Source organism: Ctenopharyngodon idella, chromosome 7 (genome assembly GCF_019924925.1).
Source record: "Ctenopharyngodon idella isolate HZGC_01 chromosome 7, HZGC01, whole genome shotgun sequence".
Taxonomy (NCBI): Eukaryota; Metazoa; Chordata; class Actinopteri; order Cypriniformes; family Xenocyprididae; genus Ctenopharyngodon; species Ctenopharyngodon idella.
In genome coordinates, this window is record NC_067226.1 from 14,091,550 (window position 1) to 14,119,143 (window position 27,594).

The following is a 27,594-nucleotide window of genomic DNA, read 5'->3' on the forward strand; positions in this document are numbered from 1 at the left end:
AATTTGAGTATCGATACTTTCAATACTCAACGTCAGTATCGATACTTCATATCGATCTGCCCATCCCTAGTGCTGACATTCTGGATTGTAGAATAGGACGCAGAAGAAAGTTAAAGGGTTAGTTCACCCAAAAATGAAAATAATGTAAGAAAGGTACTCAAATGTAATCCAGAAAGGTACTCAAAAAACATATTTAAAACAGTTCATGTGGGTTCAGTGGTTCAATCTTAATATTATAAAGCGAAGAGAAAACTGTTTGTGCGCCAAAAACAAAAACAAAATAATGACTTTTCAACGGTATCTAGTGATGGTGCTTCGAATCTTTTGTTTCGAATCAGTGATTCAGAGCGCCAGAGTCACGCGATTTCAGCAGTTTGGCATTTTGACACGCGATCCGAATCACTGATTCGAAACAAAAGATTCGAAGCAGTGTTTTGAAATCTTTTGTGTTTTTTTGCCGCAGTTTTCTCGTCGCTTTATATTAAGATTGGCCCACTAAACTCACATGAACTGTTTTAGATATGTTTTTTGAGTACCTTTCTGGATCTTGAGAAGTTCAATGGCATTGTTGGCTATGGAGGCCTCACTGAGCCATCGGATTTGATCAAAAATAACTTAATTTGTGTTCCGAAGATGAACGAAGGCGTTACGGGTGTAGAACGACATGAGGATAAGTGATGATAAATTACATTATTTTCATTTTTGGGTGAGCTAACCCTTTAAAAACTCTTTAAAAAAAAAAAGACACAAATGTGATATTTATCTAAAGTAATTTTTACTTAGTAGTATGGTTGAACTGGATCATCAAATGTTAGCAGCAAAGACACTGGCTAATAAAGTGAGAAGTATTTTTGTATTTAACATTTAATTGCAGTTTGCGTGATGTTCTGAATTTGCATTTCACTGTTTTTATTCATTTTGAGAAATACTTAATCTGTTTTTGTAGAAGTGAGATGAGTAAATGCATGTTCACATTTAGTCTAGAACTACAATAACCATCATGTTTACACAGCGCACACAACACCTCCATTTACTCCCGATTTCTCTCAGCATAGGGACAGGTAACTTGCGTTACTTATTTGAAAAAGTAACCAAGACATTAAGTTGTAAATAAACAAGTAATGCGTTACTTACTAGCGCTGCGTCCGAAATCGAATACTTCCCTACTATATATAGCATAAAAAAAAACAGTAGTATGTCCGAATTCATAGTGGCCTGTCCAAAAACCAACACTTGCGGTCTTGGCAACTAGAGAGCGCGTGCACGCAACTGGAAGTGCGCAAGACCGTCCCAGGACTTAAAAACGGCAAAGCTCTCTCTGTGCCCTTAATGCACACTAAACTAACACTATCTTGAATACTGCTTCGGAGCGGTATTCGAGGGTAAGCGTATCCCATCGTGCATCATGTTCGGGAACTCTCATGTCCCGAAATAGCAAAATATCGAGGAAACGTTCCACTGTAAGTTTAATTAATTAGATAAAACATATAATTTGTTAGTAAAACAAAGTTTTGAACACTTTATTGGTGCAAAGATGAGTATGTGTATTTTGTACATCATTTGCAACGGCTTTTTATCACTTGATTAGAAGCACCACAATTACTAAATTATCATCTGTTAAAGGGACTACTGAACACACATTTAGAAGTTTATTTTAAACTTTATTTTTAAAGTATTGAAGCTCTGTAAACACTTTTTACACTTAGCATTTTTTTAAGACTATAAGTGTGTCCCATTGGGTAATCAAAAGTTCTACACACACTTGCAGTCTTCACACCCGCTTGAACACTTGGGCCAAATACAGGAAAAACCTTGTAAGTAGACAAGTGGTCAAGTGCTAAGACCGCAAGTGTGGTATTTGGACAGGCCCATAGTAATCGAAAAACAGTAGGCAAAAAGTCCCCGGATGACCTACTACTTCTGGCGAGATTCTGAAGTGCACATCCGATGGACACTTTACTATCCCATGAGACCACGGGAGATGACTTATGAATGGAGGTGAAGCGACACAACTAACGCTGGTAGGTCACGTGATAACGACAACATGGAGGATGTAGTACTTCCAGATTACATTCATACTACACACATTCATACTATATAGAACACTTTTTAAACGGTCACAAAGTTCAAATTAAAATGTAATACATAGGCATTACATGAATTCAGACGCACCATAGTTACTTGGGTTGCACTTTATTTTACAGTACATGCACTTTCAATGTACTTACAGTGTACTTACTCACGAAAGTACTGAGTAAAGTAAGGTAACTACATGTTTGGTTTAGGGGTAGGTACAGGGTTAGTACCTAGTTTTTACCCAGTTAATGTCATTACTACAATAAGTGCATAGTATGTACATGCAAAACAGGAGTGTAAAAATAAAGTGCTACCATTACTTGTAATGCGTTACCCCAACACTGCAAATACATCCAGTATTTCAATGTGTTTTTAACTTAGGATGTGCACAGAAACCACATTAATTTTAACTCATAGATGTTTGCTTTTTGGTAAACCTAACAAACATGCCCACAAATCACAGCTCTAGATTCTCACTTTCTTTGTGTTCAGAAATCTGACGCTATAGTGAAAAGAAGTCTATGGACTTTGGACAGTTTTATTTTGTGATTATTATTACAATGACTATTCAAAATTTCATATCAATCCTGCACATCAAAATAATCAATTGTGGGCTCCTCTTTAGATGGTTTCATCCAAGCGTTACTATTTTCAGCCCTGAAACAAATGTGAATAAATAACTTTATTAGTTATGATACACTTTACACTCAACAAAATATTACATTAATCCACAATATGAATGGGGGGGGGGGGGGGGGGGGGGGGGGGGACCTCTGTTCAGGCCATACCAATAAGTAGGCTATTATTTACTATGAATGACAAGACTGTTGATTTACCAGAGGACTTTAGACAGTCCACATCATAACAGTATCAGAAGCTCATATGAATAATCATACTGATAATTTATGATAGGGACTTATAGAGTAATCATATACACTACAGTTAAAATGTTTGGGGCGAGTAAGATTTAATGCTTTTATTCAACAAGGACGCATTACATGCATCATTAAAGACATTTATAATATTACAAACAATTTCTATTTCAAATAAATTCTGTTGTTTTGAACTTTCTATTCATCATAGAGTCTGAAAAAAAAAAAAAAAAAATCATTTCCACAAAAATATTAGGAAGCACAACTGTTTTCAACATTGATAATAATCAGAAATGTTTCTTCAGCGCCAAATCATCATATTAGAATGATTTCTGAAGGATCATGTGACACTGAGGGCTAGAGTAACGATGCTGAAAATTCCATCACAGGAATAAATTACATTTTAAAATATATTCAAATAGAAAACTCTTATTTTAAATTGTAATATTTCACAATATTACTATTTGTATTGTATTTTTGATCAAATAAATGCAGCCTTGGTAAACATAAGAGACCTCTTTCAAAAAAAAATAAAAATCTTACAAACGCTAAACTTTTGAACAGTCGTGTAGTGGTGAGATGTGTGCAAACATACTTGCTGTTGTGTTGTTTGATGTGGGCAATGGGAGGAGGGGCTCTGGTAACAGTTTCCCTATCAATCAAAGCAGCCAGACTAGTGTTGGGACATGCTGCTTTCCCTCTGAAAACACAACATATAAAACAATCATGTTCAAAAGTACCCAATGCTACCAACAGGGAATATGCTTAACTGGGAGACATCCTTTAAGTTTACTTGTGTTTGCTTTTATGCTTACCAAAAGAATAGTTTTCAATATAACAGTTAAAAGCCTAATCTAAAATTTTATAGTTTCTGCTGACCTGATGGCAGTGACCACTACATTGCGCTTAGGTTCGCTATCATAGCTGACACTTTCCACACCATATGCCTCAGCTAGCTCATGGATAATTCTCCGGTGTTCACGCTTCATAGGTGGGAAACAGTGACTCCTTTTAGATTGTTTACCCTGTGGAAAAACACAATTACAGAGCTCTAAAAATTATGCGTTTGGATAGTTGATTTTAAAGAACTATTTATGAAGTGATTATTAGTCTAAATCTTACCTTATTAGCCAGTTCAACTAAATTTTTTATCTCTTCCTCAATTTCACTGACGAACTTGAAATCTTTCCTGTATTAAAAAAAATAAATAAGTGTGAGTGTTCAGGCCTTCACTTAGCTCTGTGGTAGACTAAACATTTAACATTTGTGTGTACATTCTGCAGTTTTTCTTTAAACTGTCAAAGCAAATGTGTGCAATAACCCAAACTCTACTGCCAATGCTTTAGTGCACAGTTACTACTAATGTTGAGACAAGAAAATAAAAGTTAGTAAATTTGTTCATTTTAAAAACAGGATATGATCCCAATTTTTATGTTTGGAGCATGGATCCTTTTGAAAACAGTCCTGTACAGTTTGTACATTTGGCAAGCAATAGAACCTTCAAAGTGTAATGAATCAAACTGCAAGGCTGCTTTCAAGAATGCAACAGAAGTATTTCAGTAAAATGGTTGGTGCCTTTATCGTAATGTCTCATACTGCCATGCCATATATTTGTGTGCTGTTGGTGCATTCTTGCACTATTTTAGAATTTGAACTACCTTGCATCCTCTTTGAGAGAGTCAGTAAATTTGGAAGACAGTGACTTGTTGAAGGGATCCACAGACTGATCAATCTGCAGGGCCTCAGCCAGCCGTCTAGAGGCAAAACAGAAAACATCAAAACCAGCGCAGCCACATAGACACATCTAGTAATATATACAGGCACAGATTGAGGGATGTGTAAATAAAGATGACAAAATCACCTGTTCCTCTCCAGTGTAGCACACTCTTGATCACACTCCAATCTGAATAAGAGAACGTCAAAATAAAAAGGTTACTCCACAACTGAATCGTATTACTAACAACACATCTTCCAACTTCTGAGGTAAAAGTTACCGTAAGACAGATTTTCTTTATTTATTTTAAACAATGTATTACAATGAAGTTTCTTATGAAATTAACAGCCACTGGAAATGTATTTAAATAACCAAAATCATTTTTACTTGTATTTTGTGTCTGGTGAATGTTAAGTTCCCTGCTCTCTTTTAAACTTGTCAGAAGAAGCAAAGATCACTTATGTTGTCATTTACATAAGGTAAACAGTGACCCACAGACTACTCTTCTGGACGACTGATAAAAACAAGCAGTTGTGCAAGCTTTAGTATACCTAGCCTTTTTCTGCTCCTTCTTTGTGAGCTGTCCAATGTCAACAGACTCTCCCAGCTGCATATCTGACAGCTTACTGGCCACGGAAATAGCTGCATATCTGCAGAATATAGAGATGAAAATTGACCTCTGATCAACAAGAATGTCTGACACTGTTAGCTGCAGTCTTATTTGCAAATGTGTATCATTCATTTTATATGTATCAACTTGCTGTGACTGTACAACCATCAGTGTTTAGCGGGGGAAAAAAAGAATAAGATAGAAAAGAAACTGCTGTTGATTCAGCCAAATTATCAACATAAAGCTTAACAACTATACTAAATTACACTGAATGTCTATGAATGCTTTGATAGCATGCTGAGTTTTAACCTTTGGTAGGAACTGGCTGCATCAGCACAAGGGACAGTCTCTTTCTTGCGGCCACAGTCACACTGCAGTGCCACCTAGAGATTGAAAATGGGAAATACGTATGAGTATAACGCAAGACTCACCATTTTGATTCTTTTTTGGTAAATAATGTGTACAGAAAATTAAAGTGTTTACAAAAATAAAATATATAGCCGAAGAGCAATTCTTGTGCCAAGAGAATCTGCTCTTTTGATCTGTTTTCTACACTTGAAAACAACAAATCATCTGAAGATTAATTGTGACAAGCTATAACAAACAGCTATAATACATGTATGTGAAAACCATAATTTACTTCTTCAACCCAATACTTTGCATAACCTATAAAGTTTGTCTGTGAGCACATGCCAGACCATAAGCACCCTGCAGCTGAGGAATTAAAGGAATCAGATCAGGCTACAGCTGAGGAAACAAACGGCCGCTTTGAGCAATAACTGCATGTCCCATCAATAATCTACTGAGTAGATTTAGGAAGAGAGAAAGGCTGTACCTTGGCAGTGCAGATATTGGGTGGACAGGGGATTCCCGGATGGCAGGGAGCAGCACAGGGGTGCCCACAGCCAGGTTTAGGATGAGTGCATGGCTGCTTACACTCTCCCTCTGCCTGGCATTCCCCGCGGTGGCATATCCTCTTACACCGATGAGAATCGCAGGGTAAGAGCTTATCACATACTAAACCACACGAGATGTCCTGCAGGTGGCATGGGAGATTACTCCTTTGCTAGGGAGAAATGTGAAGATTCCTTGAAAAAAATAGGATTTGATGGGATATTCATTGCATTTAAAACTACTCACTTTTTACATGCTATGCTTAAAAATGTAATAAAAAAAAATATGAAGACTGGCTTGTTTTAAAAATGTCTTTTTACCTCATGATTACCCATGCACCACTTCTTAGTGAGGTAGGTACAGGGAGGACATCTTTCCTCACTATGGCATGAATGGAACACTATGGGAAAATCATATAAACAAAACCATCAGCTGCACAACCTTTACAATTCATATTACTTTTCAACAGTTTGGGGTCAGTGAGATTTTTTTAAAAAGAAAATAATATTTTCATTAAGCAAGCATTAAGTTGACAAAAGTGAAAGTAAAGACTTTAACACGGTTACAAAAGACTTCTATTTAAAAAAAAAAAAAAAAATGCTGTTCTTTCAAACGTTCTATTCATCAATGAATCCTGACAAAATATATCAGTTTCCGCAAACTATTAAGCAGCACAACTGTTTTCAACATTGATAATAAGAATAAATGGTAACACTTTACAATAAGGTTCATTAGTTAAGCATTAGTTAATGTATAAACTAACATGAACTAACCATGAGCAATACATTTGTTATTGTATTTACTAATCTTTGTTAACATTAGCTAATGAAAATACAGTTGTTCATTGTTTGTTCATTTTAGTTCACAGGGCATTAACTAATGTTAACAAGATTTTAATAATGTATTAGTAAATGTTGAAATTAACATTAACAAAGATTAATAAATGCTGTAGAAGTGCAGTTCATTATTAGTTCATGTTAACTAATTAAGTTAACTAATGTTAACTAATGAACCTTATTGTAAAGTGTTACCGAATAAATGTTTCTTGAGCAGAAAATCATAATATTAGAATGATTTCTGAAGGATCATGTGACACTGAAGACTGGAGGAAAGGGCATAAGAGACCTCTTACAAAAACATAAAAAAAATAAATAAATAAATAAATAAAAAAACTGACTGACCACAAACTTTTGAACAGTAGTGTATCTGAATTGTATCTGAACTGAAAAATGTCAAGGGTAGGAACATACAAACTGACAACTTTCATAATCAACCATATATGTGTGTATAAATTAGGGGTGTAACGGTACATGTATTCATTCCGAACCCGATGAATACAATCAGTCACAGGCGATTCACACTCCAATCCAGAAGGGGCACACGCGGTAATGCAACACTTTTTGCTACCAATAAAAAGCGCAGAAGAAGAGACGATGATTGATATGTTCACATGTAATCTCGCAAGCAGTGTTTCAACTGCGGAAAGATATCAATAAAACAGCTTGAGAATATCTCATGTAGTATTACATTTACCTCAGACATTTCGTTTTTGTTCATTAGAAAAAAATAACTGTAGAGGAGAATTTCTTATATACACTATATTAGCCTATTCATTATATTTACTTAACTTGTTAGTAATGTCTTGATGATTTAATATATGTTTAAATAAATTTGTAATGAAAACAAGTTATGATAGCCACTTTGCAAATGATCATATTTCAAAAATGAATTGGAGTAGAAAGTTAACTTTATAATTAGATATAGAAGTTAATGCAAGTTTGCAAAACCTGCCTTGTGCAATTTGCATGTTTTCTTTTTTTGTTGTTTTTTATTTGAGTGTTGATTATTATATTTAAAAATAAATAACAACTGAATTTAATAATTTGGGCTCTGTTGTTAATTGTAACATTTAATATTATACTAATGTGTAAGAAAGGCTCCCAATATAGTTTACAGCATTAGCTAAGAGATTTTTTTTTTTTTTATCCTTAAAGGATAGGTTGACTTTCAAATGAAAATTACCCCAAGCTTTACTCACCCTCAAAACATCCTAGGTGTATATGACTTTCTTCTTTCTGATGAACACAATCGGAGAAATATTAATAAATATCCTGATGCATCTGAGCTTTATAATGGTAGTGAGTGAGACCGATGAGCTGAAGAAAGTGCTTTCATCTACATCCATCCATCATAAACGTACTCCACACGGCTCCGGAGGGTTAATAAAGGCCTTCTGAAGTGAAGCGATGTGTTTGTGTAAAAAAAAAAAAAAAAAAAAAAAAAAAATCCATATTTAACAAGTTATGAAGTAAAATATCTAGCTTCCGCCAGACCGCCTTCCGTATTCAAGTTACGGAAAAATCGGAACTGGCGTTGCGCCAGTTAAGCTTTTTCCGTAACCTCAATAGGGAAACGTAATGCAAGCGGTTTGAACTGCGAGAATTTTACACTTTCTTCGTAAGTTGAATACGGAAGGCGGTCTGGCGGAAGCTAGATATTTTACCTCATAACTTGTCAAATATGGATTTTTTTTTTACACAAACGCATCGCTTCGCTTCGGAAGGCCTTTATTAACCCCCCAGAGCCGTGTGGAGTACACGTTTATGATAGATGGAGTGGATGGATGCAGTTTCTTCAGCTCATAGTCGTTGATCCCGCTCACTGCCATTATAAAGCTTGGATGCATACTGAACCGTCATGTTTGTGTACTGTTACACCCGTAGTATAAATCTATCTATCTTCACATATATCTGTTACTGAGAATATCTGTGATTGTCTGATCAGACAGGAGTACCTGGGTGATCACAATCATGACTCCGGGTACACAAGTTTTTACATTCAGGAGGTCTGGTTCCACAAGGGATGGGCGGGAAGAGCACAGTCTCCCCACAGTAGCATGCCAACTCGTCAAAACCTTAGAGAAAACACACACAATGCTGATATGAAGAAAAGGGATGGACATACATAAAGATGTTCTTGAAGGCCAGGCTCTTTAGAGAAAGATTCAATACATGAGCATCACCCTGGTGCTAAAGCTTACTGGTTTGCCAACAAGGCTGGCAGTTGCCACGGTGACAAAGGTCCTGACATCGGTGTAGACCGCAATTAAGCTTGTAGCCACAAATCATTGAGCACTTATGCTCCATATCCTGATAAAGAGATAGAATGTTTACTTACAACACCCTTGGGATTATTGCACCCTGATAAAACTTTCATGAAAATATAAAAGACTTACCACACAACACAACTCTCCACACTTGTGCCTGCCGCAAGAGCGCTTCTTGATGCAGCGTTTCTCACAGGTAAACACCATGTCCTCTGTAGAGGACAGCACATTAGAGGGTTAGTTCACCCAAAAATGAAAATTCTGTCATTAATTACTCACCCTCATATCGTTCCACACCTGTAAGAAAATCCGAGAGACTGACGTAGAACACGGAAGCACTGCACTGTCTATACAACGTAAACAGCGTAGGAGACTGCCAGGGAAGAGACGAAATTGTTGAATAAAGTCGTTATTTTTGTTTTGTTTTTGTGCAAAAAAAGTATTCTCATCGCTTCATAAAATTAAGGTTAAACCACTGTAGTCACGTCGACTATTTTTAACGATGTCTTTACTACCTTTCTGGGCCTTGAAATTTGTTATGACATTGCTATGTATTGGGAGGTCAGAAACCTCTCGGATTTTATTAAAAATATCTTGTGTTCCGAAGATGAACGAAGGTCTTACAGGTTTGGAGACATGAGGGTGAGTAATAAATGACAGAAATTTCATTTTTGGGTGAACTAACCCTTTAACATTACAATTGCTACTCTGGAATACTATATATAACGTGTTACAAAGTGTTAGTTACATAAATAACCACCCTGTTGTCCCACAATCACCCACACCTTACCTTCAGTCTGAATCACTGCACAAGGAACTTCCTATAAAGACAGAACAGAGTATGAATTGCATTTGCAGTTTTCAGAACTTCTTTGACTTTTGTGCAGCTGTACAATAGCCGTCCAACCTTGCTATTACTGCCACATCTGCATTTAATAGAGGATGTCAAAGAGCATGGCCCACAGCTGTCCTCATGGCAGAGCTTTTCACACAAGTGGATAGAATCTACAGATCAAGAAATAAGAAAAAAAAAAAGAAATAAGAATTTTGAACAGTTTTGTGTTGAAAATGTTACACTTTATGCTTATGTAAGACAATGAAAATGTCAAGTATTTACTCCCAACTCTAGTCACACTCTTTCATTGAGTTTGAAATAATCAAAAATGTAATTATTTAATATTCTGCCAATATATTGTAACAAGATGACAATAAAATGTAGACTGTTAACTTATAACTAAGTCATAAACTATTTAAATGTGTGTATGACTCAAGAATACTCTGCTAGCTGTTTCCAAACAGGTTTCTCAAAACCTTTTCTTTCCTATAGTGACGTATATCTGAGTGAAACAGCTTCTGGAATGAGGAAAAAAAAAAAATGTAGGGCAGAACTTGATTTTGTCAATTGGAATTGATTTGATCATTATCATTTGCTAATTGCTTCGATCTCATGTGAGTGACAGGTTGCTGGAGGGGAGGAATTATTGGTGCACATCATCAGAGATGAGATGTCATTGTGAGGGGTAGAGGAAGTTCATGTTTTTGATGAAATATTAAGAGGGTACATTAATTTAAAAAAAATAATGACATGCATAGATCATTTATAATAAACATTTCAATATTCCATACAAAATAGAATCTGTCAATTTTGATTTCATGGTGACTTTAACAGAGATCAGAAAAATCATTTTTGTTTTCTATTTATGTACAAAAAAAAAAAAAAAGGCCCATACCAGCATCTCCACATGGCAGTGGCTTGTTGCAGGTCTTGCCACAGGAGGGGATGGGGTCAGTACAAGTCTTTCTCTCCGGGTAGCCGAGCTCTAGAAGCTTAGAGAGTGGAGTCTGTCCACATGAACAACTGCGTACCAGCTTGGGGCTGAGTGCACATGGCTGGCACTGCCCAGGATGGCATGGCTGCTGACAGCGATGAGACTGGCAGTCTAGCATCCTAGAGCAACAGATTGAGAGATGAGAGCTCACAAACATTTACTGAAAATGCATGCAAAATTAATGAATACAAATGTCTTTAGAAAATAACCAAAAGTAAAAGGTCAAACAGGCCAAAAATAATTAATGAACACATTATTAAAAAAGACTACACAAGATACACAAGGTAAGTTTGATATCAAGGCTCCGCATACAGCAAAATGATTAATTTCATACATTGACAAGTGAGGAGATTTTACGTTAGTACATACTTTCCACAAGGCTTGCAACAGGAGAAATATCCTGATCCATCAAAATTCTCACGATCAGTTCCACATGCCACCTCCCTGAACACCACACCACAAAAGCAGGCTGAAAGAGTACAAAGACATTGCTGGAGAATTACAATGTATAAAATTAGATGACTGAATAGACTCTGAAACCAATGAAATTTCACATAGACTACTGTACTTACCTTGCTGGACACGAAATTGGCAGGGTTGGCATGGCCCTGAGTGGCACACCTGGGCACAGGAGTGCTGTGAGCAGTTCAGAAGAGCCCCACAGACGTCTTCACAAAGCAAAGGTCCTGCCTGACTGCAACGTACCTGTTTACTGCACAGACAAGAAAACGCTGTTGTTTTGCCTGCATATATTCGGGTAAATTATTGCAACCATAGTTAATTAGAAATAGTTAATAGTACCTCATTCTCCCACAAATGCAGGATTTGGTGATAAAAGCCGGGCATTGTGGGCAGGGCCCAGGATGGCACAAGCTACAAAGCACAAGAGAAAGCCTTAGCACGCAAGAAAGACCAATGTCATTACACTTATATAAATATAGACAAAATTAAGGATGTGCAAACAATTTAAAAAGAAAGTGAATTACCTCAATGACTAGTTGAGTAGTCGCTCTTAAAGGATTTGTTCATTTCAGAATTAAAATTTCCTGATAATTTACTCACCCCCATGTCATCCAAGATGTTTATGTCTTTCTTTCTTCAGTTGAAAAGAAATTAAGGTAAAATATTCCAGGATTTTTCTCCATATAGAGGACTTTTACAGCTACCAATAGTTTGAAGGTCAAAACTGCAGTTTCAATGCAGCTTCAAAGGGCTCTACACGATCACAGCCGAGGAATAAGGGTCTTATCTAGAGAAACAATCAGTCATTTCTTTATTAAAAAAAAAAAAAAAAAACCCAGTGCAAGCATTTGTGGTTAAAAAGTATATAAATGTTTTTTTTTTTTTTTTTTTTTTTTAGACAATGACCGATCGTTTTGCTAGATAAGACCCTTATTCCTTGTCTGGGATCATGTAGAGCCCCTTTGAAGCTGCATTGAAACTGCAATTTGGACCTTCAACCCGTTGGTAGCTGTTGAAGTCCACTATATGGAGAAAAATCCTAGAATGTTTTCCTCAAAAACCGACTGAAGAAAGAAAGACATAAGCATTTTGGATGACATGGGGGTGAGTAAATTATCAGGACATTTTAATTCTGAAGTGGACTAATCCTTTAAGAAAGCAATGTATAATTAAGCTGGTTTCACTGTTTATTGTTAATAGTGCAATTAATAAATTACCGCTAACACAGAAGTCACTTTCAAACTAAGCAGTTTTCTATTGGTCAACACAGCACATTTGTGTGACCAACTTGAATGCAAGCAAAATCTGTGTGGGGAACTTTTTCACCCTCACACAAAACTCCTGAGAACATGATGGATTCCTATTGAAATTAGCCAATTATCAACAGAAAATGTGACTGCATATTTAGGGGGTGTTTACATGACAATTTTTTTTTACATTCAAAAACAACCCACTAGTCTATTTATCAGATTTACATGGTTTTGTGCGGCTGGGCTCTTACATGTTACAGGGGTGATTGCATTCCGCTCCACTCCTCTTTTTTCCGCACATATCTCCACAGCTATGAGGGATCTCAGTGCGCTGAAACTCAGGATTGGTAACCTTCCCTGTCCATTTAAATGAAATTCTCATGTTACAAATTTCGAAAGATTCATACAAAACATCATGTGGAGTGCAGAACACAGAATAATCTTACCACAGAAGCAGGTATATGCATTCGGGGCTTTCAGTGCCACATGCTGGCATGCAGGACAACGCCAGCCTTCAGTGCCATCTGTAAATATTGAACCATTTCAATTTAAAAATTTCAATTTTCAGGTCACTTGGTGAACATATTTGTAATAACTCCAGGCAGCTATTTCGGGCATGCAGGACCAACTCCTATCTACTATAATTGGGGAAATACTGAAATCTCAAAAATTTCTCACCAAAAATCACATATTTCAAATAAACAAAATTTGACATAATCTGTTTCATAAATGTTGGCTTCTTACACTCAAATAGCCTTAAGCATATTTCAGGTTGGTCCTGCCAATGCACATACGCAGTCCTAAGCGGGACTCTTCTAATGGCAGCTATACAGAGGTGAGAGTCGATTAACGTACCATCAGCTTGAGATGCAGGAGATCGAGCCCATTTCTTAATACAGTTAAGGTGGAATACGTGGAAACAGCTCTGACAACTCCAAACTGGAGCCATGACCCGAATAACTTCACAACAGACCATACACTCATACTTTTCCTCCGTCAGCTGCTCAATTAGACAACCTATATAAATATACACACAAACAATGTTGAAAATGATGTTAAAAAGCTTGTCATTAAAAGAGACACAGAAATACTGTCAGACTCAGAAATTTGTCCATTATTAAAGGGGTAATTCACAGTTGTCAAGATGGGCTTTAAATAAAGCAATTTTTAAATCAGTGACTAGAGAAAACAGAAAAATAGGGCTGCTGCATTCCCTTTTGCCATAAAGGTAGGAAAACTTCAATACCCATAATGCACTGGGCACTGCCCCTTTGTCCATCTGACTGTCAAAATGCAGAAATACAATCTTTAGTTTTACCAAAAGCCCGGGGGCGCTGTCAAAAGTCCACCATATGATGCAAAATGACATGTTTTGTGTCAAATAAGTGGGTAGATCTGACAACAGGTAACATGGATGAGGAGTACACATTGTTCATTTATATAATACTGACTATGCAACAATACAAAGCTGGTTAAAAATCAGCAAACTTGTCCTTTAATTATTATTTATTTATGAACAGGGAGCACTGTAACTGTAGGTTCTAGAGAAGTGACAATCATTTGTAAAGAAGGTGCCAAACAAAACAAGCACTTGTATATGTGTGAACGTCTTGACCTAAAGCACATCACCTGTCTGTGTTTCTTTGCTTTTGGGAGGCTCCATGCGCTTCACCGGTCCTGTTCTTCGCTCAGGACCTCCACCTCTCCTCGGTCCTGGATTCTGCAGTAGTGGCTGTTTCCCTCTCGCACCTTCTCTGTTCCTGTTTGTCTCCTCATGTCTTCCACCGTCATCTTCTGCACCTCTCTTCTCCTCCCCTCTGATCTGAGCAGGTTCTCTTTCTCTCCAGTTACCCTCAATCCCGTGGTTGAGGGTCGGTCCTTTCCTCCGGGAACTGGGCTGCATGCGGCGGTCTCCACCTCTCCATCCCTTATGGTTCCTCTGCCCAGGCTCTGGATGTTCATAAACTGCTGCAGGCTTTGCTTCTCCTCCAGCAGCCTGATTTTCCTGGTTCTCCTCCCTATCCCTGGGCTGAAGCTCCTTTATTGATCTCTCAGCTCTCACTTTGTTGGGATTCTTCCGTCGGCTGTCTCGATAAGACTTAGTAACGTCTGCTTCCACGGTTGTTTTTTCCTTCTTCTCCTCCTCATCTGTCGATCTGTTAGAAGTGGGTGTGTTGGGATGCTTAGGACCACCAGCTCCACGGCCCCATCCTGAGCAGTCACTATCACTTCCAGGTTTTGTCCATCTTTCACTCTGGAGGTGACGATCATTATTGCGCCTACCATCTACTCGTCCTCCTCTTTGTCTTCCTCCTCTGCCTCTACCTCTTAGGCCTCCTCTGGTGGCAAAATCAGGAGGGGGTAATATATTGTTGGCAGGGTTTTCGAACTCATTTTGACTGTGATCAGTCTCGCTGAACTGCCTAAAGTGATGATGAGGCCTAACATGATGAGCCCTCCAGTCCTGACTGTGGTCCAGCTGCCTGGAACTTCCCCTAGAGTGAGGCTGCTTGGATTTAGCTTGCGGTACAAACTCAGCAGACTCTGGATTCAACTTGGATGCGTCTAAACGTGAAGACAAACGGTTAACAGGTTCATTTTTTTTACCCTTTGACTTTATTACTATAGCATTATCTATATAGCCATGACTGAATGCTATGTACACTACTGACACAGCTTTTTTGCAACAAGCTGTAACGTCACATGGCAAAGAAGCCTATCACCTGATTTTCTCTCTATTGTCAGAAGGTCTGTCGAGTATCGACCAGATGGAAATAAGATTCATAAATTTACTGACACTCTTACGTGCTTTTAACTTGTTAACCAACTTCCTTTCACTTCGACCTTATGGACGTGACGTGACAATGACTGGTAAAATATTATTCTCTAAACTGTGAAATAAATCACGTAAAGATGTTACAAAACGTCTCTTTATTTTATTTTATTTTATTTTCTCAAATACTGAGAAATTGCTGATATAAAAGGCTGAATTCACAGTCACATTTGTCAATACACACACACACTTCACTACAGCTAGCCGTTATGAGGCGAGTAGCCATAACCGCTTACCTGTAACGGAGGCTTCAGCCATTCAGCCAGAACTCAAGACAGATTAGGCGAGATTTCCTCAGAACTGCTGAGTATATGATAATTACACTGAGAAGCCGATATAAAGAATAACTGTTTATGAACTACACTCACTGGCTGAGTTGGTGCTAGTTGTGCTGACACTGCTCGTCCAATCAGAGGTCGCTGACAGAGAGACACGTGACTGCAGCGTCACAGCTATGACTCGCGAAATATTTTACGAGATGTCAAATTTATTTTATTTTATACAACTTATGCTTTTCACTAATAGTTACATGTACTGTTACATTACAAAAAAAAAAACATGAGTCATTTTCAGAAAAATGTTAATCAGTATTAAGTATTTCTTTCATTATTTTCCTGCATATAAAGAAAATAATAGTATCGGAGATCACATGACAAGCAGCATTTTACTCGCTATTAAACCCACTTGTTATTGGACTCTTTCGGAATATAGTAATCACTGCTAATTGTGAATTGAGCATTTCTACAATGGCATTGGTAACTGAAACCTTTACTTTATCAAATAAACTATACATAGGATCCTAAGGAGGCCCTAAAGGGACATGATGAAGAATAGGATGGGAGAACGCAATTTGACTTATATATTGTGTGTGCAGTTGCATGCTATTATTTGGTCATATTTACTTTGATGTAACTATTATAAATATGCATAAATATAGCCATATAATAGCCTTTAAAACAGAATCAGAAATGGAGTAATTCATTTTGATGACCAGGTGCATGAGACAAAGTTGTCAGTTTAAACAACTTTATTATTTAATCAAATTTTATTATGTAATCAAATTGACAGTAGTAACACAAGAGTACACAGATTACAGCATTGTGTATTTCACTGTCTCCCAATGTGTGGCACAACATGATGATTATGATTATCAAAAATGCAGGTCGCTAATATGTTTGTTTCCCAGATTTCTGATAGCAGACATCACTGCTGAAAAGAAAATTGATCTCATTCAACAAACATATTGTTTGAGATTATTTCACAAAATAAGCATCCACTTCAGACCTCACATTAGTGTGCACTCATATACATTCAGATAGATTCAATGTCACACACACACATACATACACATTCAGGTTACATTTGCTGAAAATAATCAGGTCTTCCAGTGAAGAAAGTTGATAAAAATAGAATTTAGACCTTGATTTTTGGTGAGCCACCCTGTTATGAGGATAAAAAAAAAAAGAGAGACAAATACATCTCCCTTGCATGCATGCATTAAACGCCTAACAGAAATTGAAAAAAAGAAATTAAACTTTCAGGAACTGCCCCAATGCATAGGTTTGCTGAAATAATCAAACAGAAGACAAAAATATCTACTACTGTCCATCTCAACCAGTTGTACAGTATTAAAGAAATGTTTTCCAATTGTTTTCTTTCTATATATTCTGTTTGTGTGTAATGACATGTCTTTGGTCACAATACTCAAAATGTCTTTAGGAGACATTTTTAAAGGAGAAGGTAATATAATGTGCCGTACTTAATTCAGTTTTATAAAGATAAATATTGTAAACCTTCAAAAGCAAAATCCTTATTATTATTTAGAACATACTGAATATTCGTCATATAAGGTTGTGATTTGCTGTGTTACTCTTTCAGTAGAGTAATAAACCACATTATTTAAGTCAAAATGAATTCATTATTGCAGTTCTCAAACCCACTGCGTCTAATCTTTGTTGCTGAGATGACCTTGACATCAGTAGGAAAGCTCTATATCAAATATTATACAATAACTCAATGTCTGTCCAGCTAAGGACTGACAGCTGTCAGTAGATACCTCTTGTCTTGTCTTTCAATTGGAAATCAGTCCAAATCCTTGATTTCAACTATGATGTATGTAAAGAATCATTATGTACCGCAATATTACGACAAAAACAGCAAAAAAAAAAAAAAATCAAAACAAAGACGCACACACACGTAATCTCACAAGCGCCTGTCTTGTAAATATGCATTAGTGACATAAGTTGAGGAAAAATTATACTAGAAAAAAAGCAATATATGTGCGTTAAATGGATATGTGCAAAAAATGTCCTAAATGGTTGGAATATGGATGAAAAATGTTACTCAATACTGTTGACACATTTGTTCACAGAACATTTTCCAATTGTATCCAAACAAGAAGAGGCACAGTATCTATAACTAAAGTCATCCAACATACTCCAAAACATCAGTTCAAATCAAAGGGATGAAAGCATAAGCGAATATGACAAAAAAAAAAAAAAAAATGGAAAACAAACATAAAAACCCTACAAAACCCATTTGAAGATATATAAAGGTCTATATAATGAATGTGCAGTTTAGAAACTGTCATGGCAAGAAAAATCTCTCTGAGAGGCACATCAAATCAGAGAATTAAATGTAACTGCCTTCAGTTCAATGTCGATTTTGAGGGTCAAAGGTCAAAGCCTTAGCCAGTACAATCAAGGTTTCCAGAGCCGCTCCTTACATTGTGTCAGGAACCGATCAGAAGCTGCTGAATATTTCCACTGAATGTAGATTGTTTCATTTTGAGAGTTAAAAGCTGGATCCGAGCATCTGTTTTGTGGATGCCTCTTCCAATCAAACACCACACCCTCACTGTTTTCAGTTTCATCAGTGTTCACGGTGGTTGGTGGAACTTTATGATTTGAGATGTGTGGATTTGTAGCTAGACATCAAGAAAGTTGCTGGGCTGTGTGTGACTTCAGAAGTCAAAGGTCAAATCTCAGCACTGCTCTGATTCAATAAAGCCTTCTTTTTCTTGACCCATAGGCTCTACCTCTGCGTACGCTGGATGACCAGAACCTCGACGAAATTTCATTGCAGGCCATCTGCTGGGACGTCTCTGTAATTGTATTAATTTGATATTGATAAAAGATTTTTTTTTTTAAATGTGCACTCCACATCAAAGTCAATACATACATATTCTACTAGATGGTTCTACATGTAATAACATTTACATACATTTTTCAAGCCAACAAAAATTCCTGACTTTACAGTTTGCCGATCTCTGCATTCCTTTTTTTTTGCTTTTAATAAGTAATAGCTCACACAAAATGACAATTTTATCATCATTTGCTCACCCTCATGTCATTCCAGACCTTTCCAGACTTTCTTGTCTTTGTAGAGCAAACAATTAATTTGAACTACAATGAATGAGGACTGAAGCTTTCAAGGATGCAAAAGCACCATAAAACTGTTCTTCCTTGCTGGTCACCAGCATAAGCTATGTTTTGCCTGCTGAGACGAGCATGGAATCCTGGTTGTTGGTTTGCTGGTCACCAGTATGGGAAGCAGAAGTGCTGTTGGACCAACATTCCGGTCTGAAAATTTAGCCCTGACCATATCCCTACCCCTAAACCTATCCATACCCATAAGTTATCCCTAAAATGATATGTGAACAACATTGACGTAGGGCCACCTAACCCTGGATTTGAGCCTAAACTTGACATAAACTGGAAACTTGTCCTTCAAATCTGAATGGTTAATTGGAATGTTGCTCCAGGATCAACAAAGATGTTCATCCAGGAACATGTTGCACTTGGAGAAATCATGTTCTGTCACCAGATAGACCGGCACTATACCAGTTCTAACCAGCATAAACCAGCCTGGACCAACATGCTTGTTTATGCTGGATTTTTCAGCAGGGTTCTCAGTGAACAAGTTGATTCGATTCACAGAAATACTGCGAAATGAATCACAGAATTATTTGTTCATGAATCCAACTTGACTTCTTTTATGGTGTCTTTGAAACTTTTTTTAGAGCTTGAAAGCTTCGGTACCCATTCATTGTAAGTGCATGGAAAAATAAGACCAGCACACTTCACAAATTTACCTTTTGTGTTCCACGGAAGAAAGGAAGTTAGCCAGTTTTAAATTTCTTTATTAGGTGAACTATTTATTTAACTAAAACCTTCACACTCTCACCTCAATGAAGAAGAGTCCTGCAGCAGAACTCGGGTGGTGGTAGATGTAAACGGTCACCAGGACAATGGCCACCATGATGAGCAGAAGCAGGAGCATCCCAAGAATCAGCCCCATGTGCAGGGGGTGAGTGCTGTTCTCTGCTGTGCTTTTCGCTGCAGCAGCTGAAACACACATTATACCGTATTTAAACTTCTTAACACCGATGCATTTCACTTCACTCATACTGTCAGAACGACTCAGTCTGTGTTTGTACACACATAACTGCACTGCTTGTAATATTCTCAGTGAGAATGAATCAAGAAACCAGTAGAAGGTTGAATCTTGTAGTCCTTCTTTTGAACAGAAGAGAGCACTGTCTCCACAACTAATTTATGCTGTTTGCGTCTTTGGGTTTCTGTGGCTTCTGTATCTGTCCAAGAGACAGATAAAAAGATTAATGATGGAAGAGCGTCAAAGTCGTAAATCTTAATTTCTATTACGGACATTTCCAACTGGCCCCAGTGAGAAAGATTTACTATGGTCTGCAGTTCTTGTGTTTTTGCACTAAGCCAGGCCCCTATAAAAACCTGCTGAGCAGACTCTGTGGCAGCTTTGAGACTACCAAATGAGTAGTAAACCTTATTCTTTTTCTTACGGTGTCGATTATAAATGTAAAGATGTCAGTTGAATCTGCTTTATTTAAATGTGAATCATAAAAACTGTATGTTTCTCACTAAAAATGCACTACCATTATGTAGTGAAATCTAAATTAACTGCTTTCATTCAAGACTGAAATATTCAATATAAGTAAGCAGTTTTTTTGTCCATTTCAGAACCTAATGACTTTTTATTTTATGGACAAAAAACCAGGCATTTTCCCAAATTTCTTCTATTGTGTTCCAACGCCTTTATCTTTCATTTTATATATCTGTGGCTCCATGATCCGTGAAAACATCGCTGCACATACTGTATCTTGACAGAGTGTCATTGCTCTTCTTTTCTGTCAGTAACTTTATGCTACATTGATATATTTCATTTAAATTGTGCACTGTATTGTTATATCCTTACAGTACCCAGGTGTTACTTACTGAACAATTATGCATTTTATATGTAATGCTATGACTTGTGTAATTTTTTGGCTCTGTATCTGTTATGTCAATATGTGAACTAATTTCCTAAGGTCCAGAAATATCTGATAAATGAGCGACTGTACAAGTAAAACTCCATTTTGTCTATCAAAAAAAGCCAAATACGAAGTGAATTATACGGTTCTTTAAGCCAAAAGGCGCCAAAATGATTGACTGACAGTACAGGGAAGAACTAATAATGAGGCAGGGTTTCGGTTGTTATTCATTACAGCCAAAAGTGCCCATGCCCACTTAAGCATAGGAAGTAATTTATTTTCAATAAGAGGGGAGACTGAAGCTTAGCAGCCAAAGACAGCCTGGCTTGATGATTGTCATACTGAAACAAGATACAGAAAACTGTGACCAGGCAGTGTGCCGTCACACTTGTGGGTCCCTCAAATGTTTCGTCACCCATCAGTCATCACTCTTTATCTGATGCCTTCAAATACAATTTTAGACTTCAGTGGATCTGAATCATATTGAGACATTTTCCTTTAGCGCCGGCAGTGCTAATGGAGACATTTTGTTTAAATCAGTTATAAAATCAAGCCTTGGCTTAGTTTAATTGGCACAGACCTCAAGCTCCAAATCTCCGCCTATGAAAATATTCCAGATTCACCTTCATTTCAGGGTAAAGAGATGGTAAGATTAGCACCGCTCCAGTCACAAAATGACACAATTTTAAGAGGTCTCACACTCAAGTTGTTCCAAACCTGTATACATTTCTTTGTTCTTCTGAACACAAAGGAAGATATTTTGTTGTGGGGCACCATTGACTTTCATAGTATTTTTGTTGTTGTTGTTGTATTAGTATTAGTATTTTCTTCCATACTATGGGAGTCACTAGTACCCCACAACTGTCACAACAATTCTTCACAATATCTTCTTCTTTTTGTGTTCAGCACAACAAAGAAATTTATACAGGTTTGGTGACTTGTAACAGTTGTTATGCAAATGCTTTATTAATAAACTAAAAAGTTTATTTAGTTTATTTAACATGATATTATCCAAATCTGTGCTAGCTGCATCAAACTGTATTGTATATTTTTTATTTATTTAAGCTGGCTTGAAAAAGCTAACTTACTGATCTACTATATAAACTTATTATTCTGCTTCTTCTTCTGAGCCAAATTTTAGACTGCATCTCCTTCTAGAGCTTTAAAGCTACAACCACCAAACTCGGCTCAGACCTTTAGACTGTTCTGACTTTGTGTGAAAAGTCATCTGTTAAAGTCAAAAATGTTTTTATGGTGTGTTTGTGTGTCAAGAGGGTAGAACTAGGGGGCTCTTTTGTTTGGCTGTGATCATCTTCATAAATTGTTATATTATTTTACTTTTAATAAGTTTGATTTTATTTTACTTTTAATCTATTGCTAATGCACATATATATTTTTTTAAATTTAAATCAGGAATCACAACATTCATATCATTCTATATTAGGTAAGATAGTGCTTTCTTCTGGCTACATGTTTTCATTGGCAGAATGTGCTGTTTTCTGCTTTACTGATGAACTGTTCAAGCCCTGACTGCCGTTTCCGACTGGTAAAGAAATATTGAGCTTGCTCTAAATTAAAAACACATGACCTGGATCATGCTAACAGAATTCTTGGAATACATGGGGAGAGACGAAAAGGAGTAAGGGAGAGAGGGAGAGAGAGAGAGAGAGAGAGAGAGAGAGCGAGAGAGAAGAGAGAGAGAGAGAGAGAGAGAGAGAGAGAGAGAGAGAGAGAGAGAGAGAGAGAGAGAGAGAGAGAGAGAGAGCATACATATTATATATACATATATATACACACAAAAAATGTCCCCACTTGGACAAGGATTTTGGATATTGCCATCTTTGTGGGGACATTTTGTTCACATAACATAGGGTATAACTGAACCACACACACACACACACTGAGTAAGACCTTATTTGGGCATGAGCAGGAGAAATGGATGTTATTTATCAGAAAAGTGAGATCAGAGTGATGCAGCGTGTTGCTGTATAGTTCACAGACGCACTTTGAAACCACATACACTGCAGCAACGATAAGATCTTACCTCCATTGTCTTTGAGATGTAGCGCAATCTTGGTGTCATCTATAAAAATAGATGAGAAAACAGACAGAAGGAGGGAGAGAAAAAATAGAAAAATAAAGCTTATTTCACATCTAGACAGTTTCTCTCAATTGTAACAACATATACCCTAAAAACAAACTCATATCTCATAAACAACTGTAAATGGGTCGCACATGTGTGAGGATCACTTCAAAGAGACTGGAGAATATATTTGTGATTGGAGAGCAAGTTACGGATTTGTGATAAATTTTTAATGAGCAATCCACTCCAAGATTCTTGAATATGCTTTCTGGTGATCTGAAAAGATTCTGTCTGAGACCGACAGTTCAACATCTGCTGAAGGCAATTCTGATGAGAACTGAAACCGAAATGAATTAAGTAGCACATGCTATAGTAGCTGCTGTAGTATATGCTGTAGCCAGTGGCGTTATAGCAAGATATCAAGCTTCTCATTTACATCATATTACATCAAAACTTTTCATTCACATACATGGATCACCTGATTAACTGCAATACTTTACACATGGATCAGGGTCAGATGGAGAGAAGAAAGTTAATTCTAGATTACTGTAAAAGACAAATTCATTCAGAAAAAAATGTCATCTAAAATGTGATTCATGCTGTTAACATCTAAATTAATAGATATGACTTGGGTCAAAAATATTATTTAACACAACTGAATTAACTTTACATTAAGTTAAGTAACGCCAACAAAACTAATGTTCCTTAAAGGGATGGTTAACCCCAAAAATGAAAATTTTGTCATTATTTACTCACCCTCTTGTTGTTCCAAACCTGTATGACTTACTTTCACAAAAGATGATAGTATGTTTTTTTTTTTTTTTTTTTTGTATTTTTTTGTCCATACAATGGAAGTCAGTAACCAAAATGGATTGGTTACCAACATTCTTCAAAATAACTTATTTTGTGTTCAAATATTTTGACATGAGGGTGAGAAATAATGACAGAATTTTTATTTTTGGGTGCACTGTCCCTCTAAGGTAACCACTTTTTATAGTGTACAGCAGAGTCACAGTTTTATAGTAAATGTAGTTTAGATACAGCATGAATTTCTTGATTATTCGATATGGATCTCTCAGCTTTTTAATTTTGTTGTCTTAATGACGTAAGCTGGCAGTTAATGAAAAAGAAAAGAAGAAAAGAGTGTGTAAACAAGAGGTTTATGCCTTTTCAATGATCTCATAATTCACTGTCTTATTGAGCGTTCTGAGAAACAGTTAATGATGAACAGATTGTTTCATGTACTGTACTTAATCACTTTAAGTGGACTCCTGGCAACCCTGGGACTAATGTAATCTTTGTACCCAGATCTTTCCCTGCCTGTAAAAACAAAGAATGGTAATGCCACTGACTTGTGCGAAGAGAGCAAGTATTCATAACTAGCCAGCCTTTCATTTCAAGACATGACAGAAACAAATACAAACATCAAATACCAACATCATCTTTTATATACAGCTTCCTATATAGCTCCACCCACAGTGAAATCTCACTCGCCCAAAGTCCCACTCCTCATAAATGTGCATTAAACTTCAAATATGTTCTCATTGGCAGTGACTTTGTGGCGTCACACAGTATTTGTGCTTTCAGTACAACCACAGAAAATACTTGTCCCTGGACATATTTGGTTAAGTGTTACATTGACAGCTGAACTGCTCAATACCCAAGTAATAGTTAGAAGAAAAAAATCACTTCTTCATGTTGACATGTGAACTAGACAAACAAGTCGGAAGATGATAAAATTTAATTTCTTGTGCTGAAGTTTGGGTAGAGCTATTGCTCCTCTACATTTTAAATATTTACAGTGTAAGTGTATTCATAATTCAGAGATTGATAGTTTGTGCCTATCATAAAGAAAAACACAACAAAGCACACAGCATGAGGTCAAGGTTATATAAGTGGTTAGTTAAGTGGTATATGGATGAGGTTGTATTTTCGCAAACCCCTTCAGCTATATCCCGAATGTTCTTCAACACGGAACATTTCTTCTCCAGGAATTGATTTTCCCCAGACTCATAAAGCACAAATAAGCCTTTCTTTTTCCGTGTCTATTGATTTATGTAGAATCCATTGGTGCCCTCTTAACATTATCCTCCTGCATTCTTACCATGAGCAGTCACTTGTAACTAATGGTTTAGATCATTGACCCGTTGGTTTCCTGTTGTCAGAGGATTGTAACATCAGTTTCATGATCCATATTTCAATCTAAGTGCTATGTGCGTTGGTTTAGGTATGACAGTACCTTCTGTTGGTATGCTGGTGGGCATGTGCGTTGGGGCTTGAGCAGAGTGACACTCAGTGGTCCCTCTGTTCCTTGTGGTCATCTTATCAGCTGACGCAGTGGTCGGTAGATTGAGATTGGTAGTGTTGATGATGTCACAGGTGTTATCCTTTGTCTGCGAATGAAAGACAGGTGAAATGATCAAGCTGACAAATCTAAAGTACGGTTTAGTTAGCAATATTTTATTATTTAAAAATTAGGGCTATAAATTTAACATGTTAATTTAGTGCAATTAATTATAAAAAATAAACAGTTACACTTTATTTCGATGCTCCACTTTAGAAATTCTACTAACAATAAATAACTTTGCAACTACATCTCAACTAACTCAACTTCAGCTACTTCTCAGAGTATTAGTAGACTGTTAGATTAGGGTTAGGTTTAGTAGGGTTTGGGTTAGTAGAATAAGTTGACATGTAGCCGGTGTTCAGACCTAGAACCTGGAAGTGCTGAATGTAAACAACGTACCAGAATGACAGAACAGAAGATATTGTTGAATAAAGTCATTATTTTTGTTTTGTTTTTGCTCACAAAAGGTATTTTCGTCGCTTCACAAAATTCAGGTTGAACCAGTGCAGTCACGTCGACTACTTTAACGATGTCTTTAGTACCTTTCTGGGCCTTGAAAGTGGCTGTTGAATTGCTGTCTATTGAGTAATCAGACAACTCTTGGATTTCATCAAAAATATCTTAATTTGTGTTCCGAAGATGAACGAAGGTGAGGAACGACATGAGGGTGAGTAATTAATGACAGAATTTTAATTTTTGGGTGAACTAACCCTTTAAGCAGACAGTCTACTAATACTCTAGTCTAATGAGTTAGTTGGCATGTAGTTGCAAAGTTATAGTTAGTAGAATGTCTAAAGTGGACTATTGAAATAAAGTGTTTCCAAATAAATGCACACAATCCATGCCCTTTTACCCAAATTCCATAATAAAGGCAACAACAGCAAAAGATGCCAGTCTGTACAAACCAATAAAACTAAATAAATAAACAAATAAATAAATTAAATGTTTACAGCTCAAAAAAACTAAAACACATTTTTATACATATTACTAATTATTTGTGGGCTTCACTGTTAAACAGTATTTTAGAAATGCAGAAGGAGAAAGAGAAAAAAAAAAAAGAGAGAGAGCATGGGGTATTTTTTTCTCTCTGGAAATGGCAGACGAGTTCATCCATCATGTAGGCACAGAGATTTAGGATAGAAAACAACACACTTCCACATACACACCTCATCTGGGCAACTGCTATCCACCCAGTCCTGCCTATGGCGATCAAAGCCGCTGGAACACCTGTCATAAAAAATTATAATAGGTCATTAGTATTTTAAAGATGGCCAATAAACATGCAAACATGATCTCCATGATCTCTTTTATAGATCCCACCGGTGGCCAATGCAGGGAAATCTTATTTTTAACTCTTCTAAGAAACACTGTGAAGTTCTACAAAAAGTGTGAGTTCCACAAAAAATACTTCTTCAAAACAACACAAGGGTGAGTAAATCATAATAATGAATTTTCATTTACGAGTCCTCTGTGAAACTTCCATTAAAAACACTCTGTTCACTGTGGCTCAGAATAGGAAATTCAAAACGGTGAAATATACCGAGGACTGTCTAAAGCAGTATATCACTGATAGATGCTGGCTTATAGAGTCAGGATTAGGCAGTACAGCTAGTATTTCTTTTCCTCCTCCCCTGCCTTCATTTTTTCTTAAACACAGAATGGTGCACAATGGGCCTTGGCTGCTCGACATTCCTGATGTCTGCCGAGATACAGTCACCCTTACTCCATTTCCTTCAGCAATTCCCTATTCTCCATTCATCTTTTTGTGAAATATTATCTCTTTTCAGTTCAGTACCATTCACCATATACACATTCATATCAGCTCTCTCAGTTTCTTGCTGAGGTATTGGGCTCAGAAAACACACATTTGCTTCCCAGTCACTTCACAGGTGGTAAAACAACCAGTTAATTTTATGTGCGCATGTTTGTATAATATTTTAATTTGGCTTGTCACTGTAAACAAAAATCAAAGAATCCTTTTTTTTTTGATGATTTTATCAAAAAAATGATATAAAATGATAGTTAATGATAGTTAATGATATAAAATGATAGTTGATATAAATGCACAAAACAATTAAATAAACATGATAGAAATACTTTAATCTATCTAATAAAGTAATATAAACTGACAGTCATTGGAAACTGAGTCTTAGAACAGCATCTTTTACTCAACTCTTGAAATGGTGTGAGTGAGAGTCAGCAAACATAAAGCACTGCTTTAATCACATGAC

At 36.7% G+C, this 27,594-nt stretch overlaps 2 protein-coding genes across 4 annotated transcripts in view; both read right to left on the bottom strand.

Moving 5' to 3' along the window:
• Positions 1–2,600: 2,600 nt before the first annotated feature.
• Positions 2,601–16,080, bottom strand: nfx1 (nuclear transcription factor, X-box binding 1). Of its 2 annotated transcripts, none has more exons than XM_051899251.1 (24): positions 15,883–16,080; positions 14,443–15,378; positions 13,669–13,830; positions 13,260–13,337; positions 13,065–13,170; positions 11,903–11,974; positions 11,674–11,813; positions 11,471–11,570; positions 11,003–11,220; positions 10,180–10,277; positions 10,063–10,093; positions 9,402–9,484; positions 9,207–9,315; positions 8,961–9,080; positions 6,487–6,566; positions 6,108–6,338; positions 5,582–5,655; positions 5,214–5,312; positions 4,810–4,851; positions 4,607–4,702; positions 4,071–4,137; positions 3,828–3,973; positions 3,544–3,648; positions 2,601–2,733 (listed from the first exon to the last, which is right to left on the bottom strand). In XM_051899251.1, exons 1-24 carry the CDS (start codon positions 15,902–15,904, stop codon positions 2,658–2,660), a joined length of 3,291 nt encoding a protein of 1,096 aa, XP_051755211.1. In that variant the 5' UTR covers positions 15,905–16,080; the 3' UTR covers positions 2,601–2,657. The 2 variants fall into 2 exon arrangements, with proteins under 2 accessions (XP_051755211.1, XP_051755212.1); XM_051899252.1 differs by lacking the exon at positions 2,601–2,733 and adding an exon at positions 3,025–3,162.
• Positions 16,081–16,655: 575 nt separating this feature from the next.
• The window catches only part of plxdc2b (plexin domain containing 2b), a 51,790-nt gene continuing 40,851 nt past the window's right edge, over positions 16,656–27,594 (bottom strand). For both annotated transcript variants that reach the window (XM_051900931.1, XM_051900932.1), the window contains exons 10-14: positions 26,530–26,590; positions 25,256–25,409; positions 22,978–23,016; positions 19,832–19,992; positions 16,656–18,749 (exon numbers count right to left, since the gene is read on the bottom strand). In XM_051900931.1, coding sequence (XP_051756891.1) covers positions 18,630–18,749; positions 19,832–19,992; positions 22,978–23,016; positions 25,256–25,409; positions 26,530–26,590 — 535 coding nt within the window. In that variant the 3' untranslated portion in view covers positions 16,656–18,629. The remainder of the gene's footprint in view (positions 18,750–19,831; positions 19,993–22,977; positions 23,017–25,255; positions 25,410–26,529; positions 26,591–27,594) is intronic.